The sequence below is a fragment of the Fistularia commersonii genome, chromosome 27, assembly GCF_037954325.1.
Source record: "Fistularia commersonii isolate RoL2024-O1a breed Wild chromosome 27, RoL_Fcom_v1.0, whole genome shotgun sequence".
Taxonomy (NCBI): Eukaryota; Metazoa; Chordata; class Actinopteri; order Syngnathiformes; family Fistulariidae; genus Fistularia; species Fistularia commersonii.
The window spans coordinates 2,217,162-2,236,246 of record NC_141310.1 but is presented as its reverse complement, the minus strand read 5'-3'; the positions used below and the strand labels follow the sequence as shown (position 1 = coordinate 2,236,246).

At 45.7% G+C, this 19,085-nt stretch overlaps 2 protein-coding genes across 5 annotated transcripts in view; one reads left to right on the top strand and one right to left on the bottom strand.

Annotated features, from left to right (window-relative positions):
* sbf2 (SET binding factor 2) overlaps positions 1 to 3,195 on the top strand; it is a 98,045-nt gene extending 94,850 nt beyond the window's left edge. For 2 of the 4 annotated variants that reach the window (XM_086174486.1, XM_086174484.1), the window contains 6 exons: positions 103 to 327; positions 437 to 544; positions 632 to 822; positions 1,106 to 1,193; positions 1,269 to 1,400; positions 1,873 to 3,195. In XM_086174486.1, the coding sequence (XP_086030612.1) occupies positions 103 to 327; positions 437 to 544; positions 632 to 822; positions 1,106 to 1,193; positions 1,269 to 1,400; positions 1,873 to 1,971 (843 nt within the window). In that variant the 3' untranslated portion in view covers positions 1,972 to 3,195. Of the gene's footprint in view, positions 1 to 102; positions 328 to 436; positions 823 to 1,105; positions 1,194 to 1,268; positions 1,401 to 1,872 lie in introns of all 4 variants that reach the window. The other 2 variants (XM_086174485.1, XM_086174483.1) reach the window with 2 other exon arrangements.
* A 4,886-nt stretch (positions 3,196 to 8,081) lies between these two features.
* On the bottom strand, positions 8,082 to 18,163 carry LOC147217746 (switch-associated protein 70-like). Its single transcript, XM_086174492.1, has 12 exons — positions 17,839 to 18,163; positions 16,877 to 17,017; positions 16,121 to 16,294; positions 15,566 to 15,787; positions 14,644 to 14,790; positions 14,327 to 14,435; positions 13,974 to 14,152; positions 12,884 to 12,991; positions 11,728 to 11,894; positions 11,413 to 11,611; positions 11,019 to 11,115; positions 8,082 to 8,857 (listed from the first exon to the last, which is right to left on the bottom strand). The coding sequence occupies exons 1-12, from the start codon at positions 17,932 to 17,934 to the stop codon at positions 8,739 to 8,741; spliced, it is 1,758 nt and encodes a 585-aa protein (XP_086030618.1). The 5' UTR covers positions 17,935 to 18,163; the 3' UTR covers positions 8,082 to 8,738.
* Positions 18,164 to 19,085: the final 922 nt, after the last annotated feature.

The following is a 19,085-nucleotide window of genomic DNA, read 5'->3' as shown; positions in this document are numbered from 1 at the left end:
ATGTCTTTTGCTGGTTTTCGCCTCGCAGCTTCAATTCAGAACTTCTCAAATGTTTAAAGAGCTCTTTGTTTGTTTTCTTATTCGCCCCTCCGCCGTCTCCAGGTGATCCTGAAGCCGTCGGTCTGCATCCCCAGCCTCAGCAAATGGGACTTCTTCACCGACGAGACGCTCTCCACGGGGCCGTGCTACGACTTGAGGATGACGGTCGCCAGGTCGGAGAGCCCCGAGGAGGCGGAGGCGGCGTCCAGCAGCAAGCGGCGGATCGTGTGGCCGTGCTACACCAGCGTGAGCTGCGCCCAGCCCAACGCCATCACCAAGCTCCTCATCGTACGTTCGTCCCGCTAAAGCCGTTCCTCTCCTTTTTTTTTTTTTTTTTTTTTTTTTTTTTTTAAACACCGGGGCTCCGCCTGTACGTTTCTCCTCTCTGCGCCGGCAGGATCTGGAGAAGCTGGAAGCGGAGCTGAGCCAGACAAGCGAGAGGTGGCAGACCACTTTGGAGAGGGTCCGGATCAGCATCCAGGAAGACCTCAAGCAGGAAGGAAACGTCAGTGGCGTTCACGAAAACCGGCCGTCGGTAAATCCGCCGTCCTGTCATTTTGTGCCGTTCACGCGCCGCCCTCTGCGTCCGCAGCTCCGCAAGCAGTCGTTGTCCATCTCGGGCCTCATCCCCACCTCCAGCCTGCAGGCCTTCCAGCGCCGCTCCATGCTGCACCTGCCGGAGAGCGCGCTGGGCGAGGACCGCGGCACCGCCACCTCCAACGGCATCAACCGCCGCGCCGCCACCCTCTACAACCAGTTCACACCCAAGAGCGAGGAGAACAGGTGGGCCGACGACCCCGGCGGAGGTTCACATCTGGGCCCGCTGGCAGGTGGCCGGTCCAGGTTTGCCTCAGCTCAGTGGAATGCTGTGTGTCATGGCCGCGGGGAGGGAGGGGGGGCGCATTCTGTTGAGCTGTGGCCGCGGGGGGGATTAGAGCTCCGGCATTCCGCCGCCGACATCTAGCATCCTGTTTTCTCCCGCTCTATTCCTCTCTTTCCGGATAAAAGAGAAAGCGATCGAACTTCTTGATGCGTAATCGCTCAGATCTTTCCCTTCCGCGCGCAGGTCGTATGAGGGCATCCTGTACAAGCGCGGGGCGCTGCTGAAAGGCTGGAAGCCTCGCTGGTTCGTCTTGGACGTCACCAAGCACCAGGTGAGAAGCGCCGCATTTGCGCCTCACAAGGGCACAGACGCGAGCTGACGGCCTCCGAATTCTGTCCGATCCCAGCTGAGATACTACGACACGGGGGAAGACACCAACTGCAGAGGCCACATCGACCTGGCGGAGGTGGAGTCGGTGGTGGCGGCCGCGCCGACCATCGGGGCGCCCAAGCACATCAGCGAAAAGGCTTTCTTCGACGTAAGTGCGCCATATTAATACGGCGGTCGTTACAGACGGAATCATCTGTATGTACGAGCCAAAGCAGTTTAGCCTCTGTCTTTAGCCGTTAGCCTAGCCTGGCTGTGAGCTTTGTTCGTGCTTTTTAACATTCACCGTAACGGCTTGTTTTTACAGCTGTTTTCTTATTTGTAAAGACCGGATCAGATTTTATTTCCATGACACCAAATCTCACCCCATTTGTTTGAAGACACTTTTCAAGTCAAGCACAAAGTCAGGCACGAAGAATCTATCACTCCTGATACCAGTAGCGCTAACAATAACACGGTAATAGCTGAAAATATACAATAATAGCTTTAATTTTCATAAAATAAATTAACAGCGGTGGCCGCCTTCTGAGCTGCTGCACCAGATTGAGCCACACCCCAAACAATGATACAAGTTCAATTCTGATGTTAATATACTTTTGATCTCTTTTTGATGGAACCTTTAGCTGAAGACCAGCAAGCGAGTTTACAACTTCTGCGCCGCGGATGCTCCCAGCGCCCAGCTGTGGATGGATAAGATCCAGAGCTGCATTTCCGACGCCTGAAGGAGCCGCCGCCGCCTGAGGCCTGAAACCGGGCGGTAGCATCGGCGGAGGAGATGCGGCGGCCTCATCCGCGGGGGGTTATTTTGTTTGTGTTTTTTAATTCCGGGGACCGCGGCAAAAAAAGTGCCTGTCCGGGGAGGACGACAACGGCCCGATGCCCTTCCCCCGCCAACGTCCGACATATCGGCGCCCGCTGCGGCGGCCCGCTCGGGCTCCTGACAATAAGCTGAGGTCTCCGCAGGGAGGGTGGGGGGCCGCACTACCAAGGAAACCATGCCCCCCGCCGCCCTCCACTTAAAGCTGTAAATAGAAAAGCAATATCACTGGCCAATCAAACTGTGGGCTCAATTTTAAGAATTTAGAATATAAACGATCGCCTATGACAGAGAATTTCTATTTTGCTACGAGGAAATAAAGGTCATTGCTGCTCGACGTGATGGAGGAACCGCCAAGAAAGAAAAGAAACAAATAAACCCGGAGGTTTTTTAAACGCACGATAAATCTTATTTTGTTTGCACTTGGCTGAGACGTATGCGCTGCGTATCCGACCCAGAGGTGCAGATGGCGAGGTTACAGGCCTGAGCTTCCCGTGTACAGAAGAGAGGAGGAGGAGGAGGAGACCTGTTTGCACAGTGACTTACAACCCGTCTCTTTTCTTTTCCCTTTTAATTTAAATCCAATGTTTTCTCTGGCGTTAAATGTTTGTGGACGTCTGCGTAACACGTTTGCCTCATGTAAATTATTTTTTATTAAACATGTAACTGTTCCACACGTCGTGTCTTTCCTGTAAATACTTCAGTGACATTTCATTTTATATATTGTATGAGCTGAATATGGGTATACCTTTTCTAACCTTCAAGTGTAATGTGACCAAACAAGTCCTTGTTTATTAACGTGTTGTTACTGGTGCACACACCCGAGTGGCCTGTTCCCTGTTTGTGACAAACTTTTTTTTTTTTTCTTTTCAAAATAAATCCGAGACGTTTTGTCGTCATCCAGATTCCCCAGGCAGGTTCTCTCGTATCTTTTAAGGGCTTTTTAAAGAAGCAAAACTAATATATCACGTAAGAGGTCATGTTTTCTGTCCGAGAGTCTCGTCTATTGTGTCTGTGCTTCTGATAAGTTGCATTTAAAAAAAAAAAAAGATTATTCAAACTGTATCGTCATACTGTGTTTATTTGGCGACACTAAATTTTTGAAATAAATGAAACATACTTGAAACTACCAGCTGTTCTTGTGCTCATTGAATCAATCTTCTTCTTTTCCTCCTTTGGACTGCCGCTCCTCTGCCATTCATGAAATAAGAATTCACACCAATTGACAGACAGTGACACAGGCGGAGGTAGACGTGACTGCGGCGTGTGTGTGTGTGTGCATGTGTGTGTAGGCAGCTGGCATCATCCTCTGCATCTATCTGCAGCAGTTGTTGTTCTGGTTAATCTGCCTCATCTGAGCACACACACATCTCCATCCATCCATCGTCCCGCATTCAGGATGAGCGAGGGATGCTGGAGCCTCTCGGGCAAGAGGTGTGTAAACTGGTTGCCAGTCAATGGCAGGGTCAAATATCCAGACAGACAACTATTCACTCACTCATTCGGGGGAATTTTTCCCAATTAACCTTTTGCATGTCACTGAAACACTTTATAGTTTATAGTTTATTTTTATTCTAATTCTGCCTCTCTTTTATCATTTATTACTGTTATATTTTCTGTAACTCTGGCACTGCAATTTCCTTCGGGATTAATAAAGTTGTTCTTATTCTTATTCTTATTCTTTTTGGAAACCCGCGCAAACACGGGGAGAGCATGCAAACTTCACATTAAATAATTTATAATTCCTTTATTAATCCCTCTTGGGGGAATGCGTTCTCTGCAATTAAGCGCTGACACTGTGCCATCGCTGCACCCGCCAAACTCATCACCATTTGTTTAAAATAAAATGTCCCTCGGGATGACTGAGCTTTTAATGTTGGTTTGTCAAACATTTACTGTAAGAAATTCTTAACATAAATCTTAACGTATACAGCTGATCCTGCAGGAAAGGTTGCGGGGGGCCGGAGTCTATCCCGGCTGTCACAAGGCCGAATACAGAGACAAACAACCATTTACTGTCATCTCATTCTTCTTTCAGTTGTCTCCTTATGGGGTCTCCGCAGCCAATCATCTCCCTCCATCCAACCCTCTCCCCTGCATCCTCTTCTCAAACCATCTGACTTCCGGTCCTCTGTCGTTCCCTTCGTAAATCTCCTCTCTGGTCTTCCTCTGGTCCTCCTGACTCAGCAGTCATCTAACCAGATCTTCACTCTCCCTCCTCTGTCCATGTCCGAAGCGTTGCAGTTTGCCTCTCTCCAGCACATCTACCATGTGCTGTCCCTCTGATGGACTCATCGCTGATCCCCAAAATGAACCTCCCCACCTTCCGCACTGACCCCCGTCTTTTTTTCAGTGTCTCTAAACCAGACAACACGGCTGCTCTCACCTCCGTTTTCGACACCTTTCCTCTCATTCCGGCTTATTCTCCAGTTGCACCAGTTCCAGCTTGCTCGGACATGTTTCTTCACCTCCTCTCCACTCTCTCCATTGCTCTGGACTGTCGACCTAAGTACTTCCAAATCCCTCATCTGCACACATAACACACATCACCCCCTCAGTCACACATTTGGCCAATTTAGAATCTTTGATTAATCATGTTTCAATATCTCTAATAAATCTACAGGGTGATATTGTTTGGTTTTATGGCTAAAAATTAATAACAATAACAAACACAGTGATGCCTGAAGGTCAAAAGCAAACATACTGGCCCATTGAAAGTGAATCCAAAATCCAGCCGATGCGTCATAATAAGATCTGTTGCCTGATTATGGTCAAATGTGAGAACATCCCATCCTACTGGAGTTCTGTCCAATCAGAGGATTTGTCCAGGCAGAGGGTTCACCCAGGTGTTCTACTTCAGCTTTAAACGGTTGGTTACTGGAGTCATCGCCATCTGCATTTCTAATTGATGATTTCCTCTCCGTGGAGTTGATCTGCTGCCATAGCAACATATGACACGTCGCTAAACATGATGGCTGCCCGGCCTCCGCTCCCAGAAGGATTCATTCCTTGAGTGGTGGGAGGGAAGGGGGGGTCCCTTTAGCACAATCCCAGCTGGATCCCACTGGCAGCAGGTGCAGAGACACATCAGGCCAACATCTGGCCGCCTCCTCCATATTTAGCCTCCTGCTTGCCCACAGAGATTAGGACTTCTGTCCGTGGACAGAGGAAGTCCTTCGGCACGATAGGAATGCTCCCCCTCAGATGTGGGTGGGGGTCCTGCCATTACATTTCAAAGTCACTTCATTCGTGTCGCTGTTTTCGTGTGAAATGGATGTAAGAATCTGGGGAAATCAAAGATCTGTTACGTTATGTAACCTTGCCCTGAATTTGGCCACATCTCAGCCCCGCTAGGCTTTTCTCCTCTTAGAAACAAAAAAAAAAAAAACCTTCTTGATTAAAGCACGTATTATCCTTAAAAGCGGTGCTTTCTAAACGTGTAATTGTTGCGTAACGCAGTGAAGGCCTCTGCCAGTGGCGTGTCTGCATCTGGCATTGAAAAGGCAAATCAAAGAGGATCCATAGATTCAAGGCGCATCCGTTGGAACCCTCACGCTGCTCGTCGACCACCGCAGCTGCGGTAAATGCATCTTGTTGGGAGAATGCAGCTTGAAAACAAGCTGACTGGACTTCCCAAAGACCCCCAAACACAAATATTCCAGTGACAGATGATACTGATTTACTTTACTGGCCTCCAAATCCCATTATCCATGTGGGCCAAATGCAGAGTGCGGAGCGGTTTCCATTTCCTGGGTGCCTCCGCAATGTGGACTCGGCCCCGGGGCCCCCTAATATGGACACCTGCTTCCAAATCAGCCCGTCTTTTTCTCCAATCGGGACTCCTGTCCTGGAAAACAGGGTGATGTCACCTGCCGTTTGACCGCTCACCCACCGGCATTAATCCATCTTCCTCTCGTCCCACTTGGATTTGTTTATCTCGGCACCCTGAGAGCGTGCCAGCGTGAGCGACCCGCCGAGGAACCCGGAGCCCGTTCGACCGCGTGGGAAGAGCTCAGAGCCGTGAGGTCACTGTGGGAAGTCATCTCACCCAGAAAGGCACCGCATCTGCCAGACATTTTTCCACCAACAGACAATCCCTGAGAATGCGAGCATCCCAAATCAGTTTGGATGGGGGATATCTCGCAGAGGGGTCCGATGGACCAGGCCGGGTGTTATTCTGCTTTTCAGTCACATGTGGCCGGTCTGACGCTGCTAGATGTACCCTTATTTTTGGAAGGTGGGGGGTGGGCGGCTTGTGAACGTTAGATACAGAGATTAGAAAACCCTGAATTCTGAGAAATAAAATTGTGCAGCGGATTGCAACATATCCGTCTCAGGGATATAAATAAATTTTATTCAAGAAATGTGGACAAACATCTATTAATCAACCAGTGGGGAAAAAAAACAAACCCAAACAATGGTGCTCTGACTGATATCTAATTCAGACTCCTCTGCCAAGTAGGGGTTTGTTTGTTTTAAGGGGGTGTCAGGAGCACTCTGTCTCACACACACACAGGAAAACTGGATGACTCTTCGAAGTGGAACTTGTCGAATTTGAGGGCCGATCGATTATCTTGTCGGTCGTGGAGCCCTGGACCGCCGTGCCTGGATAGGAGGTGGTGGCACCACATTCCTGGCCTCAGAGCTGTGAGAAGCGGCTGACGCGTCTCTGTATCCGATCTTATCGGCGCAGAGAGCCACGCTCGCTGCTGCTGCTGCTGACTCCCGGGTTAGCCAATAAACGCAGGCTCTTATCTTTGTCTCCTTCTCTGATGACTCTGAACTCGGGGTGAACCGCCTTTTGTCTCGTGTCTCCTCGCAAAGAAGGTGTCGGGTCGGGCGCCAACGAGCGGACAGGCCCGATGCTTTTCAGCCGCTTCGCCCCACTCTTGCTTGTGTTTCTCGCTACCCGGCGTGCAGGGGGGGGGGGGGGGCGGACGGCGGCCAGGTGTCTGTGCGAGAACAGTCGCGCTTTGTTGGATGTGCCGATCTCTGCTGACTCCGGATGCGGCCACACGCACATTAACTGGGATTCATCTTGATAAGTGGAACGGGGATCCTGGATCGGGGGAGTCTGATGCTCAAATAACCGGCACGGTAACGATGTGCTACACAACTGCCTGGCAGCGTCGGGTACCGAAGCGATACCTCTGGGTTTCTCCTAAGATATCTGCTCCGAAGGATCCGACGAGCTGCCATCAGACGGAGCAGTATGCGCTCCTCTTTGAGTGACCACCTCCAGGCTCTTCCTTTTTTTTTCCCCAGATTCCTCTCCTCTAGAGGAAAGGCTCGGGGTAAAGGAGGATGTTATGATGGTAAGAAAAAATATAGAGTAAGACTGGTCTTATCCCTTAAGACTGGAGGGACTATAAAACATCTGGAAGCCATGGTTCTCGGGGTATCTGCACATCCTTGCGCTTGACTCTGATTCAGCACATTTGTTGCATGTCAGAGAGCTCTCTCTGCCCCATCAACTGTGAAGAAATAAATATCTAAAAAATAGAAACCGAGGGGGAGAAAAAAAAAAAAAACACACGGAAATGGAGCACAAGAGTGGAAATGACCGTCTTGGCCCGGCAACGGGGACAAAATGTTGACCATGGTGGTTTCTGGCTCTTAGGAGTGTTTGCCGGAGAGCCGGGACATTGCTTTGCCATGTGTGCCTGCAGCCCCAAACCCCTTATCGGTGACCGGGAGACCCCGGATCCCGTTGATGTGCCGACATCTGCTGGTCACCACTCGCAACTGTAGGACACCGGAGCTGCACGGGGTTCGGCAAGTATCCCTCGTGCACAACACGCTTTCCTACTGCAAATGTGCACCGTGAAACAAAGTGAGGCGGAGGTGGGGAGCTCAACTATGTCTAGAAAAAAAGTTTTAGTCTGGAAGTAGTTGAACACAATTCTGTAAACACACAGAGGTTTTATCAGCAGAATGTATGAGCAGTGACATGGAGTACTCGGTATGCCGTCGCCACAATGACGTGGGAATATTTGCATTTTCATCACTACTGAATCGACAGAACAGTTTTAATGATATGGTTCATTGACACAGTGTTTTGCGAGATACTGCATCATAGCATGTTTAGAGTGCTACATGTCTGTTGAACAGACTGCCACCTTTCACATAATGAGCACTATATTTTCAATCAAAGACAATTAAAACAGAAAAACTTAGAAATATTTAAAAAGATATTCATGTAAAATCATTGCCTATGTATAAGTAAAGCGGCCAGGTTACTGAGCTGGAGAGGAGACTACAAAGTTGTATCAAATGGAAATGCAGTAAAGTACTTAAGACATCTAAAGATTCAAATGCACTTACAGTAGTTCCTATGACTGCATTCAGGGTGTTATTTATAAAACCACTATTCCTTTGGCAATCAGATCATCAGAACGCATTTCTTTTTCTGGCTGAGGGTGAACGCAATCGCCTCTGCCGCTGCGGAAAGCCGGGGAGGGGGCTCGGTGGAAAAGGTAAGCGAGCAGGGTCTCATGAGAGCAAAGACAGGGAGAAAGTCAAATGTTGTAAGCAAATCCAACAAAAGCTTGTCAGGAATTATGACTCCTGACGTTCAGTAAAAACATTTTTTTTGTTAATAAGGTTTAGTCGGTTGTGTTACGGATCTTCTTCACTGAGAGGTCGATGATGTACTTTATCATCCAAACGCGCTCACTGAGCCTGAGCCCCCGGTTTCCTGCTCTCCTGCCAGGACTTCTTCCTCAGCTCCAACTCGGTATCGGTGAATGAAGCAGGACCCCAATTTGTGACCCTCTGAGCTCCTTTGTGTCCTAGAAGACCAGGTTGGAAGGGACAAAGAGTTTCCAAACGATTACATGCATCAGGAGGAATAAGTGGCAAATTGTTTTCATGAGTTTATATTGATTATTTCTATTGAACGCATTGAACTGTGACCATGAAACCCACCGCCATGACCTGAAGCTGACGGCAGGATTTTCGTCAAACTAAGTAGCAGTTACAGTAGCAACCATGAGGTTGTCACATGATGTGATGAAAAAAATCCATCGGTATTAATAACACTGATGCAGTCATAATATTAATAAGAATACAATGGGGAGAACAAGTATGTAATACACTGCTGATTTTTCAGCTTTTCCCACTTGCAAAGCATGTAGAGGTCTGTCATTTCTACCATGGGCGCTCTTCAATTTCATTTTGGAAGCAAAAGCAGAATCCAGAGAAACACATTGTATGATTATTAAGTGATGATTTGCATTTTACTGCATGACGTAAGTATTTGATCACCGACATAAGTATTTGATCATCTACCAACCAGTAAGAATTGCAGCTCTCACAGACCAATTAGTTCTTCTTTTAGAGGCCCTCCTGTTCTCCTCTCATTCCTTGTATTAACTGCACCAGTTTGAACTGGTTACCTGTATAAAAGACACCTGTGCACACACTCAAACAAACTCCAACCTCTCCACAATGGCCAAGACAAGACAGCTGTGTAAGGACATCAGGGATAAAATTGTAGACCAGCATAAGGCTGGGATGGGCTACAGGACAATAGGCAAGCAGCTTGGTGAGAAGGCAACAACTGGTGGCACAATTATTAGAAAATGGAAATTCAAGATGACAGTCAACCTGCCTTGATCTGGGGCTCCATGCAAGATCTCACCTCGCGGGGCCTCAATGATGGTGAGGAAGGTGAGGGATCAGCCCAGAACTACACGGCCGGACCTGGTCAATGACCTGAGGAGAGCTGGGACCACAGGCTTAAAGAATACCATCAGTAACGCACTACGCCGTCATGGATTGAAATCCTGCAGCGCACGCGAGTCCCACTGCTCAAGCCAGCACATGCACAGGCCTGTCTGAAGTTTGCCAATGACCATCTGGATGATCCAGAGGAGGAATGGAAGATGATCATGTGGTCTGATGAGAGCTTTTTGGTCTAAACTCCATTCTGCCTTTTTGGAGGAAGAGGAAGGATGAGTACAACCCCAAGAACACCATCCCAACTGTGAAGCCTGGAGGTGGAAACATCATTCTCTGGGATGCTTTTCTGCAAAGGGAACAGGACGACCGTGCCGTATTGAAGGGAGGATGGACGGGCCATGTATCGCAAGATCTCGGCCAACAACCTGCTTCCCTCGGTAAGAGGGGTCGTGGCCTGTCTTCCAGCATGACACGGACCCGAAACACACAGCCAGAGCACCTAAGGAGTGGCTCCCTCAGAAACATCTGAAGGTCCTGGAGAGGCCTAGCCAGTCTCCACATTTGAACCCAATAGAAAATCTTTGGCGCGAGCTGAACGTCCATATTGCCCAGCAATTGCCCCAAAACCTGAAGGATCTGGAGAAGATCTGTATGAAGGAGTGGCCAAAAATCCCTGCTGCAGTGTGTGCAAACCTGCAAACCTGCAGTGTGTGCAAACCTGCAAACCTGGTCAATATTAAGTTCTGTTGTTCTGATGTATCAAATACTTATGTCATGCATAAAAAGCAAATTAATTACTAAGAATCAAAAATGTGTTTTTCTGGATTTTTGTTTTAGATTCCATCACTCACAGTTGAAGAGTACAATAATAGTATGATAAAAATGACAGACCTCTACACGCTTTGCAAGTGGGAAAAGTTGAAAAAACAGCAGTGTATCAAATACTTGTTCTCCCCATTGTATACAGGGTAGCAGGGTGTCACAAGTTATGAGTGAGATGAGAGTCTGATATCTATCTTGTTTTATCTTGCAGAAACTTCTTGAGCCAGAAATGGCTCTGACACTCCTGACTAAGGAGATACTGAAATCTCGCACAGCATGAATAAACAAGCACGAGCAAATGTTAATGAGTGTATAATATATCTGTAAAGCATGCAATAATCTATATAAGTGATTGATGCTGGATTCCAAACATACATCGACACAACTAGAAGGTCGTGTGTATTTGTGGAACACCATGAATAATGGTGGAGTGCTCGGTGTTCTTACCTGGCTGGATGAGACGCACGAGGCCCTCATGCTGGGCCACCTTGCCTTTCCATTTCTTGGTCTTGTTGGCTGCTCGCTCCAGCCTCTCTGACACCTTCTGTGTTGTTCGTGTAGCAGAGAGTCGCATTCAGAAAATCTGACAAGTCTAACGCATCAAAATAATGACTCCTGTGCTTTGACTGCAGTCCCTTCACCGGCTCTCATTATTTTTTTTCAGGTTTTGAATCATTTGTTGTCATAGCTGAAGCATCTTACAGCTATTTAAATTCAGCCCCATATGACAGTGATTTTGCGGTCTTCTTGTTCCTCTTTTCTGACTCAATGCGCAGCCAACCCTGCTGTTACACCCTGAATAAGCGCAGCCTTTTACTTTCAGACAGTGAAGCCTCCTGACCTCATACTGCTGCTGGGCTTGGTGCTGCTCTGTCTCCAGCCTCTCCAGCTGCAGCATCGCACCCTGCAGGTCTCTTTCCTTGACTGCCTGCTCGGCCATCAGCTCCTGCTTCTCGGCCTCTGACCGAGATAGCACGGTCTTCTGCTGCAGATGGATCCGCTCCATCTCTGACCTTCTCGCTGCCTCCTCTTCTAGAAGCCTACAAGGGAACGCTCGACAAGCATGCTTTAAATTTGTGATTTTAATTTCCTTCATTTGAGGTAATCTCTGAACAATGTGTGTGCGAGTGTATGGGCACACGCACATGCGCCTGACCTGGCCTGCAACTTGCGCGCAGCCTCCTCTTCCTGCTTAGCCTGCCTCTCTTCAGCTAAGGCTTCCTTCAGCTGACGGTACATTTCCTCCAGCTCTCGCGTACGCTGCAGGTACTGCTCCAGTTCACTGGACTTCTGAGCCACCTGCTCTTCTACCTGTTGACGCTCCTGAAAACACACGCAGACAAACACACATTATATAGAAATATCTGGGTAGCATTTAGGTTACACCAGCTACATACATAGAGGGCGAGACAATTTGATTCGAGTTTTGATGTATTTCCAATGGCATGGCTCGATTCAATAAGCACACAGTCACAGCAGCACATAAAATAATGTTAGGATTAATAGAAAAAGGCTGCCTTGGTGATTTGACACATTTGGCCCGGAACATTGTGGCATATAAGTGAGCCTTTGCATCAGTGACACACAAAAAGGCCGCCGACCCAAGAAGACCTCTACAGAGCAGAAAATCAACACAATCAATCAGTGGGAGAGACATCACAGACGTCCAGTCGCAAGGAGGTCTTAATTCTTCATCTTCGATCTTAAGTTTCCGTGGTGACACAGAAACTTGAGTCAAATTCCGGCTGTATTTCTAGCCTGACAAGCCACGTCCCATGTTAACTCCAGCGTAATTCTTATGATCCATGTCAGGCAAGAGGGATTATGTCTTGAAACCAGTCCTGGTTTTGTGTTGGACTGGGACAAGTGATATGTGGAAAACTTGAAGCCTCAAGGCCACAAACACTGAGAATGGACTTCAGATGATGAGGGAGACATCTTGTAATCATAAATTGTGAATGAAAAATGTTGCACCGTCATACTTTTCAGATTCCGATTTCATTTTTTGAAAGGGGGCAGGGGGTCTTTGGCTGTACAGTCACTGTCATGAGAGCATGATTAATGGCAGCTGAAACCTCGAGTGCATACAAAGAATGATTCAACATTACCGGCTAAATCATTTAAACTATTAAGCCTTGTGGTTCCAGGAAGAAAACTGACACACTGAGGGGGATGAGAGATAAGAGAATATAAAAAGGAATTTGCAGAGCCCAGGACTTTGCAGGCGTTTTTGTCCGAATATTTTACATGATGTCACTGCCTCTCTTATTGGAATCAAAATGTGAGACAACAGACTGAGGCACGGGCATCACCATTTTCTCTCGTTCCAGGTCCAGTCTGTAGCGATCCTGCAGCGCCAACTGAGTCCTCTGCCTCTCCTCTTCTTCTGTAGCTGCTTTGGCTGCAGCTTCTTCCACTTTCTGCAAGGCAAAGAGCAGGACAAAATGAAATTGCTTTGACAGGATGAGTAAAACAGATCTAAAATGGTCATAATAGTAGATTTTCATCACAAGTATTTTCAAACAATTTATGCAGGCAGACACTCTAAAATACACTCAAACTGTCAGTTAAATACCGCCTTTCGATTCTTATATGCAAAATGACAAATGCACTGTAGATAATCAGTGTCAAAAAAAAAAACTTCAACCGAGGGCAGGTGCCAGGTTCACATTGTCGTTTGCATTTTGGTTTTGCTTCCCCTTTTATTTCATCTCATTTTGCTATTTGCCTTTTAATGTGTCATCAACCAAAGCATGTGAAAAACAAGCAACAGGCAAGTCTCTCATCAATTCCTGACCATGAGATCATCGGTGCAATAATGTGTTACCTTTATTTGACAGACTTATTTTAGCATGCTGTGCTGAAAGGATAAAAACTAACACAATTTCTGTTCCAGGTCATGTGTATATGAAGTATCTTAAGCTGGTTCACGTCTAATGCAGCAGATGCTGCAGCCATAATACTGCAAACAGTGTTCACTAGCATTAGACGAATATCATCCTAAAATGACTTATAATACTACTGTTTATTCGTGTTTGCTTATGCTTGATGGCCCGTGTAATTCTGTGTAATAACGTGCCAGTGCAACTCCATAGATGCAAAGTGCCGTCAAACCACAAAGAGGAAGGGAAATTTGGTAATTAGAGTCTAAGGTAAAGATTTTTTAATGCATCTTTGGCACTTAGGTTTTAGGACATTAAACATCCATGGGGATGGACAGTATCACTGCCACCCTCAGGGCAGTGATACCCATCCCCTCCTATTCATTGGTCCTTTGCTAAATCCATATGAAGCAAAATCTTTTGTTACTATATGGTAAAATTACTTAAAAATTTTCCTTATGTGATGACATAGGCTTCCCCGCCTAAAAGTACACTCCAAATTTGGAATTCAGAACGATACCTTTTTCATGAGCTCCAGCTCTCTCTCTGTGTTGTCATTGGCAGCCTGGAGCTGATTCATCCTCTGCGCCAGGACCTCTTCTTCCTCCTGCTGTCTCTTTCGGAGGTCCCTGCGCCTCAGTCGGGCTTCGCGGTGAGGAGAGGACTGTCCAAGTTTCAGCCGGATACAGCTTTGAATTGCTGGTGTAAAGACAGGGACATGGGGCTATCATGGCTTGACCTACTGCCATGAAAATTATATCTCAGACACACATGAAAGGAAGTAATAACTGACATTCTGGAGTCCAAAGAAGAAGACATTTATGAAAACACAAAAACAAAGCAATAACAAGGTGGTGAATGACTGATGGCTACCTTGAATCCATTCCTGCTTTTTCTTTTTGTCCGAAGCGCTGATCTCGAAGCTCTTATCAGTGCACTTGATGACAAACAGGCACTTTTTCCCGTCTTTATCAGGCAGGTTCTTCAGGGAAAAATGACACACCCATCAATCACTTGTGTTACAGCAAAAAAAACATTCCATTAATTTGGATACCAGTGATACCTGTTCCTGTATAAAAAATGTTTTTTATTGCATACCTGTTTTAAAAAAAAAAATCCAGTTCTTTGTAACTTACAGAATCAGTCATGCCAAATAACTGTGTATCCCTCCCAGATATACAACTGCTTACCTCAACACAACAGCTTTGATCCAGGATGATGTGGCCTTTTATTTCTGCGAGGTCTTCATACAAGTAATATGACAGTGAGTCAGGTCGAAGGACAAACCAGCGCTCTGTCCAGTTCTTCCTCATGTGGCCCTTTTTCATCATGTAGCCCTTGAAATACAATGTGGAGGAACAGATGAGACACTCAATGCCCAATCTAATGTACAACACCATTACCTTACTAAAACTAACCAAACCTGCTGTATAGTTTTCTTTAACTCTTTCACTTAATGGAGGGGTAATCCTCCATGGCCGGGGCGGCTCTTTCCATTACATGATTTGGACAATCACAAGACGCCTTGGTGAGGGAATGAAGGTACAGCATACCCATACATGCAAAAATCTAGCACTTTTTGCAGGGCTATAAAAGTATTGAAATCAACTTAATCAATGAACAACATTAAGACAAATATTTCCCAGGCAATTGAAGAGTGAATCCTAACCATGGAGGCCAAGACTGAGGCTATCAAACCAATAAGCACTGAATTATACACCTCCTGTTTCTCACCACCAACCATAAATGACTGCAGCGAAAGTACAATACGAACAGCTGGGGCTCCAATCATTATCATTAACAGCTAAGCTAAGCTGTTAAGCAGCTAGCGTGACTACTTAACATATCTCACCACCCATTTTTACATAAATGCTTGTCTTAACAACAAGCAATTATGTTTCAAACATTTTGGTAATAGAGATAAAGATACTTGACTGGGTTATTACTTGACATTTTATCAAAGAGGTCACTGGATTTAAAAGGGTGTGCTTGTAAAAATAAATTTAACACCTCAGTGCATTACGGGGATACACTGAGTATTTTTCTTCAGTTCATTCAAACTGATGTTTGCACATGAATTCAGGTACCAACAAAGCATAAGCTCAGTCACACCTGCTTGAGCACATCCAATATGAACTCCTGGAAGACCTCATTGATGCCCATGGACAGGGTCTGAAGGTTCAGCTCCTTGCTTAAGTAACCCATTCCCACCAGTTCAATCATCTCCCAGGCAGTCAGGAAGCTCATGTTCAGCTGGGGTTGGGAGATTGCAAACTTCTCCTGACTCCATCTCGTGCCCACAGCTTCACTCAGCTTTCTCAGGAAGTACTCAATCTAAAGAGAAGCACCAGCATAGGAGCAACAAATTATAGTACATCTGATGGAGGTGGCCATTCCTTATCCGTGAGTAACATAATCGGTGATCAGCCTGTATTTGCTCTAAGCAATGAAAAATGTCTGTAGCCTCGAGAGGAAAGAGAGACTTTTTGAGGGGTGGCTGTCATCATAAAAACACCAAAAAGGCAAGTCACATATGTTTGTGCATGTGCACATTTTAAATTGCCATTAACCTAGAGATCTACCTCTAAAAATCATCACTTGTCTCTCTGGGCTTCCATTTAAGAGGGCCTCTACAATTATAAGGAAAACTGCAGCAAAGATTCGAACCTCTTCAGGGACAATGACAAGTGGGTACTTCTCTTCAGATAAAAAGTTGAAAATGCACCAGAGTTTGAAAGCATCATTGTTTGAGATGAGCAGACTGTTGGAGTTGATGTTTTTCTTGTAACACAGAGTCCAGCACATCTTGTTGAACTCGAGCACATCAAAATCCTTTTGCACCTGCCATGACAGACAAAAGCATTCTGTCAGAGTCAAAAGTGTAAATGGTTGGAGACGGTGAGGAAAGTGTGTGTGGAAATGCAAAGGAGCCCAGTGTTTGTCTCGTTCCTAACTTTGAATCTGCAGGATGTGAGGTACAAACCCCATGTACTAAAGGCCTCATTTTTATTCAAGTCAGAGCCTACAAGCTACAGGCAAGAACACAGCCTCCAAAACAAACAGCAATACTTGAGCAGGATACTAAATGACATGAAAACATAGTTTTGAGGGGAAAAAAGCAATCTAAATATTACAGTCCTGTGGCAAACAAATGATACTCAATATTCATGAATGCGGGCGCACAACACTAAAAAACTGCAGGGGCACAACGCTCTAACATCTTTACTTGGGGAGTCTTACCTGAGAAGTTTGAGAACCCCTGCCATGGGCTACTGCTATTCATATTTTTCTTTTTTAAATTCAGGTGCAGTATAGACAAAACCCAGATATCACATCTTCAAAAGTATTCGATTATACAATAAAGGGCTATTTTCAGTTGCATTTGCAACCAACCATTTACTATTCCTGGATTTGAACGCTCACCTTGTCCAGAATAAACCTGTTGAGGTAGGGCATGTACCCTTGATTGGACACAGGCCCTTTATCATCATCTTTGAAATGCTCCTCGAGGGCCACAGGGTCATGAGGGATATTCATCACTGTGCACAAGCTGTGAGACAACACCTGAAGGGCCACAGACAAAGTAATCACAGGGGACCTTTCAAGAAACAAGTGTCTGGTGAAGAACAGAACATTCAAACGTTTATATACAGTATGAATCCTGGAGCAAAAACCCCTGCCCCCAAGTTCAGCTCACAGCCACACAGATGCAAAAGACAGTTACATTCACATGCATCACTAGCCAAGCAATGGCTCCTGTTTGTGCAAATGCATGCTTGTCCTTCATCCTAATAAGGCTTTGCAGTTACAAAACTTATGATGGCAGAAGGGTTTCCTATGCTAATATATAAGTATTGACATGTTAACACGGACAGATATTTAATTAAGATAAACTTCCCCACATCCCAAACATGAACATAAGGTGAAATTAACACCTTAACATCAGGACCTGATATGAAGTTTTTAAAATAGTTGCTGACTTTGCAGTATTTAAATTGTTGAAACATACAACTCCCTGCAAAATCCTTTAGAGTCAGGCTGTGTGTTTGGCAGTACAGGTACATTAAATAAATAGATAAATAAATAAAATCCAGACGATTATGTTGAGTAGAAAAGTGGAAGCTGGGAGTAAACAATAATCAATTACAGCACCCCATGTTGACGCACTTCAGTTTAAGTGCAGCATCACCCCAAACCGCCCACATTAGCTGAACATACAGATTGATGTTAGCTAACTTTACATTTTTCACATGAAATACAGACATAAAAAAACATATTAGCGGATTTGTAAGTTGACGTTTGACAATTAGTTTAGATGATACGCGGCTGATGCTACATGTCGTTGACTTTGAATTGAAAATAAATAAATAAATAAATAAACACACCTTTAACTGTGATTTGGACACTTTCCCCCGGTGGTCCATGTCGAGGGCCATGAATGCGTGCCAAATGGGTTTGAGGAGCTCCTCTCTGAACCACATGTCGTCCCGCAGTGACAACCGGGAGGAGGTCGAAGGAGGCCGTGCGGAGGCCGGAGGAAGGCCGGGGGAGGCTGACGGAGAGTCAGACGACTCGGGGGGTGTTTCAGAAAGAGCAGCGGAGCGGATCGCTGGGGGGTTGAGGGGTACAACAGCTCCCTCTTCTAGACGGAGCGGACATAACGACAGGTGCTTCTCTGATTTCAAGTAACGCGATACGTTGGGGGAAATCTCGTTTGTCTCTGTAGCCGATGGGCATCTCGGAAAGTTCTGGAATTCATGTTTATGACGCCCTGACACAAAAATTTAGGGCATAACATATGAAAAACTCATGAAAGTGCATTGTTGGGTTAATACGGATCATAAGAGGAGGGTCTACTTACAAAAACTGTCAAATATAAGAAACAATTTTCCCCTCTTGGAAAGGGAGGTTAGACTTTATACCATCTTAACTACGTGAGACAGACTTCTGACCGCAACCTTTCACACACATTTAAATGTGAAGCCCGACCTTTGTATGTTTTATGTCTTAAATGTGGAAAAAAGGGGTCCCTTTACTTTTATGTAATACAATTTTCCCTCGCGTTATTATTTGTCCAAATAGTTTCCCAATGATTTTCTTGGAACATTTTAATCTATTTCTACATTTGCACTACTATAAACACTGTATGCATTCAATGTAAATATTTTCAAGATTAACCGTCTTTGTTACGTTTTATAGAAATCATCAATCATTCTCTCCATACGTTGGGAAACCGCACGTCTGAACATGTGCCTGATTGATCAGATCTGAATTGATCGGACCAATCACATGGCGCAGATTAGTCACATGTTGCACCGCACAAGTTGACCCCTTTCCTGCAAAGGGCAAAGGAGTATTCATATGGATGAACAGCATAAACTCCAATATGAATCTTCAGATAAAACCTCATGTATGAAATGCATTAATCCTATATAAGGAAACACTCATGGTCATGAATTCCCTTAGCTTTTTTTTTTAATATGTTGTTATATAGATGGTTCATCCATACACCAACCAAAAGCTTGAGACCTTCACGAGAAGTCCAATTGTACATGCTCCGTTAATGCGTCCAATTGTACTTTCAGTGCTCACAAAAACACATGTCCTGTAGCCGTACTGAACACCAAGAGCA

Coding starts and splice junctions, on each gene's coding strand:
- LOC147217746 (XM_086174492.1), bottom strand. CDS start 17,934: ATGTGGTTCAGAGAGGAGCTCCTCAAACCCATTTGGCACGCATTCATG. Junction 16,295..16,876: donor ACAGGTTTATTCTGGACAAG/GTGAGCGTTCAA, acceptor CTGTCATGGCAG/GTGCAAAAGGATTTTGATGT. Junction 12,992..13,973: donor AGCTGGAGCTCATGAAAAAG/GTATCGTTCTGA, acceptor TTTGCCTTGCAG/AAAGTGGAAGAAGCTGCAGC.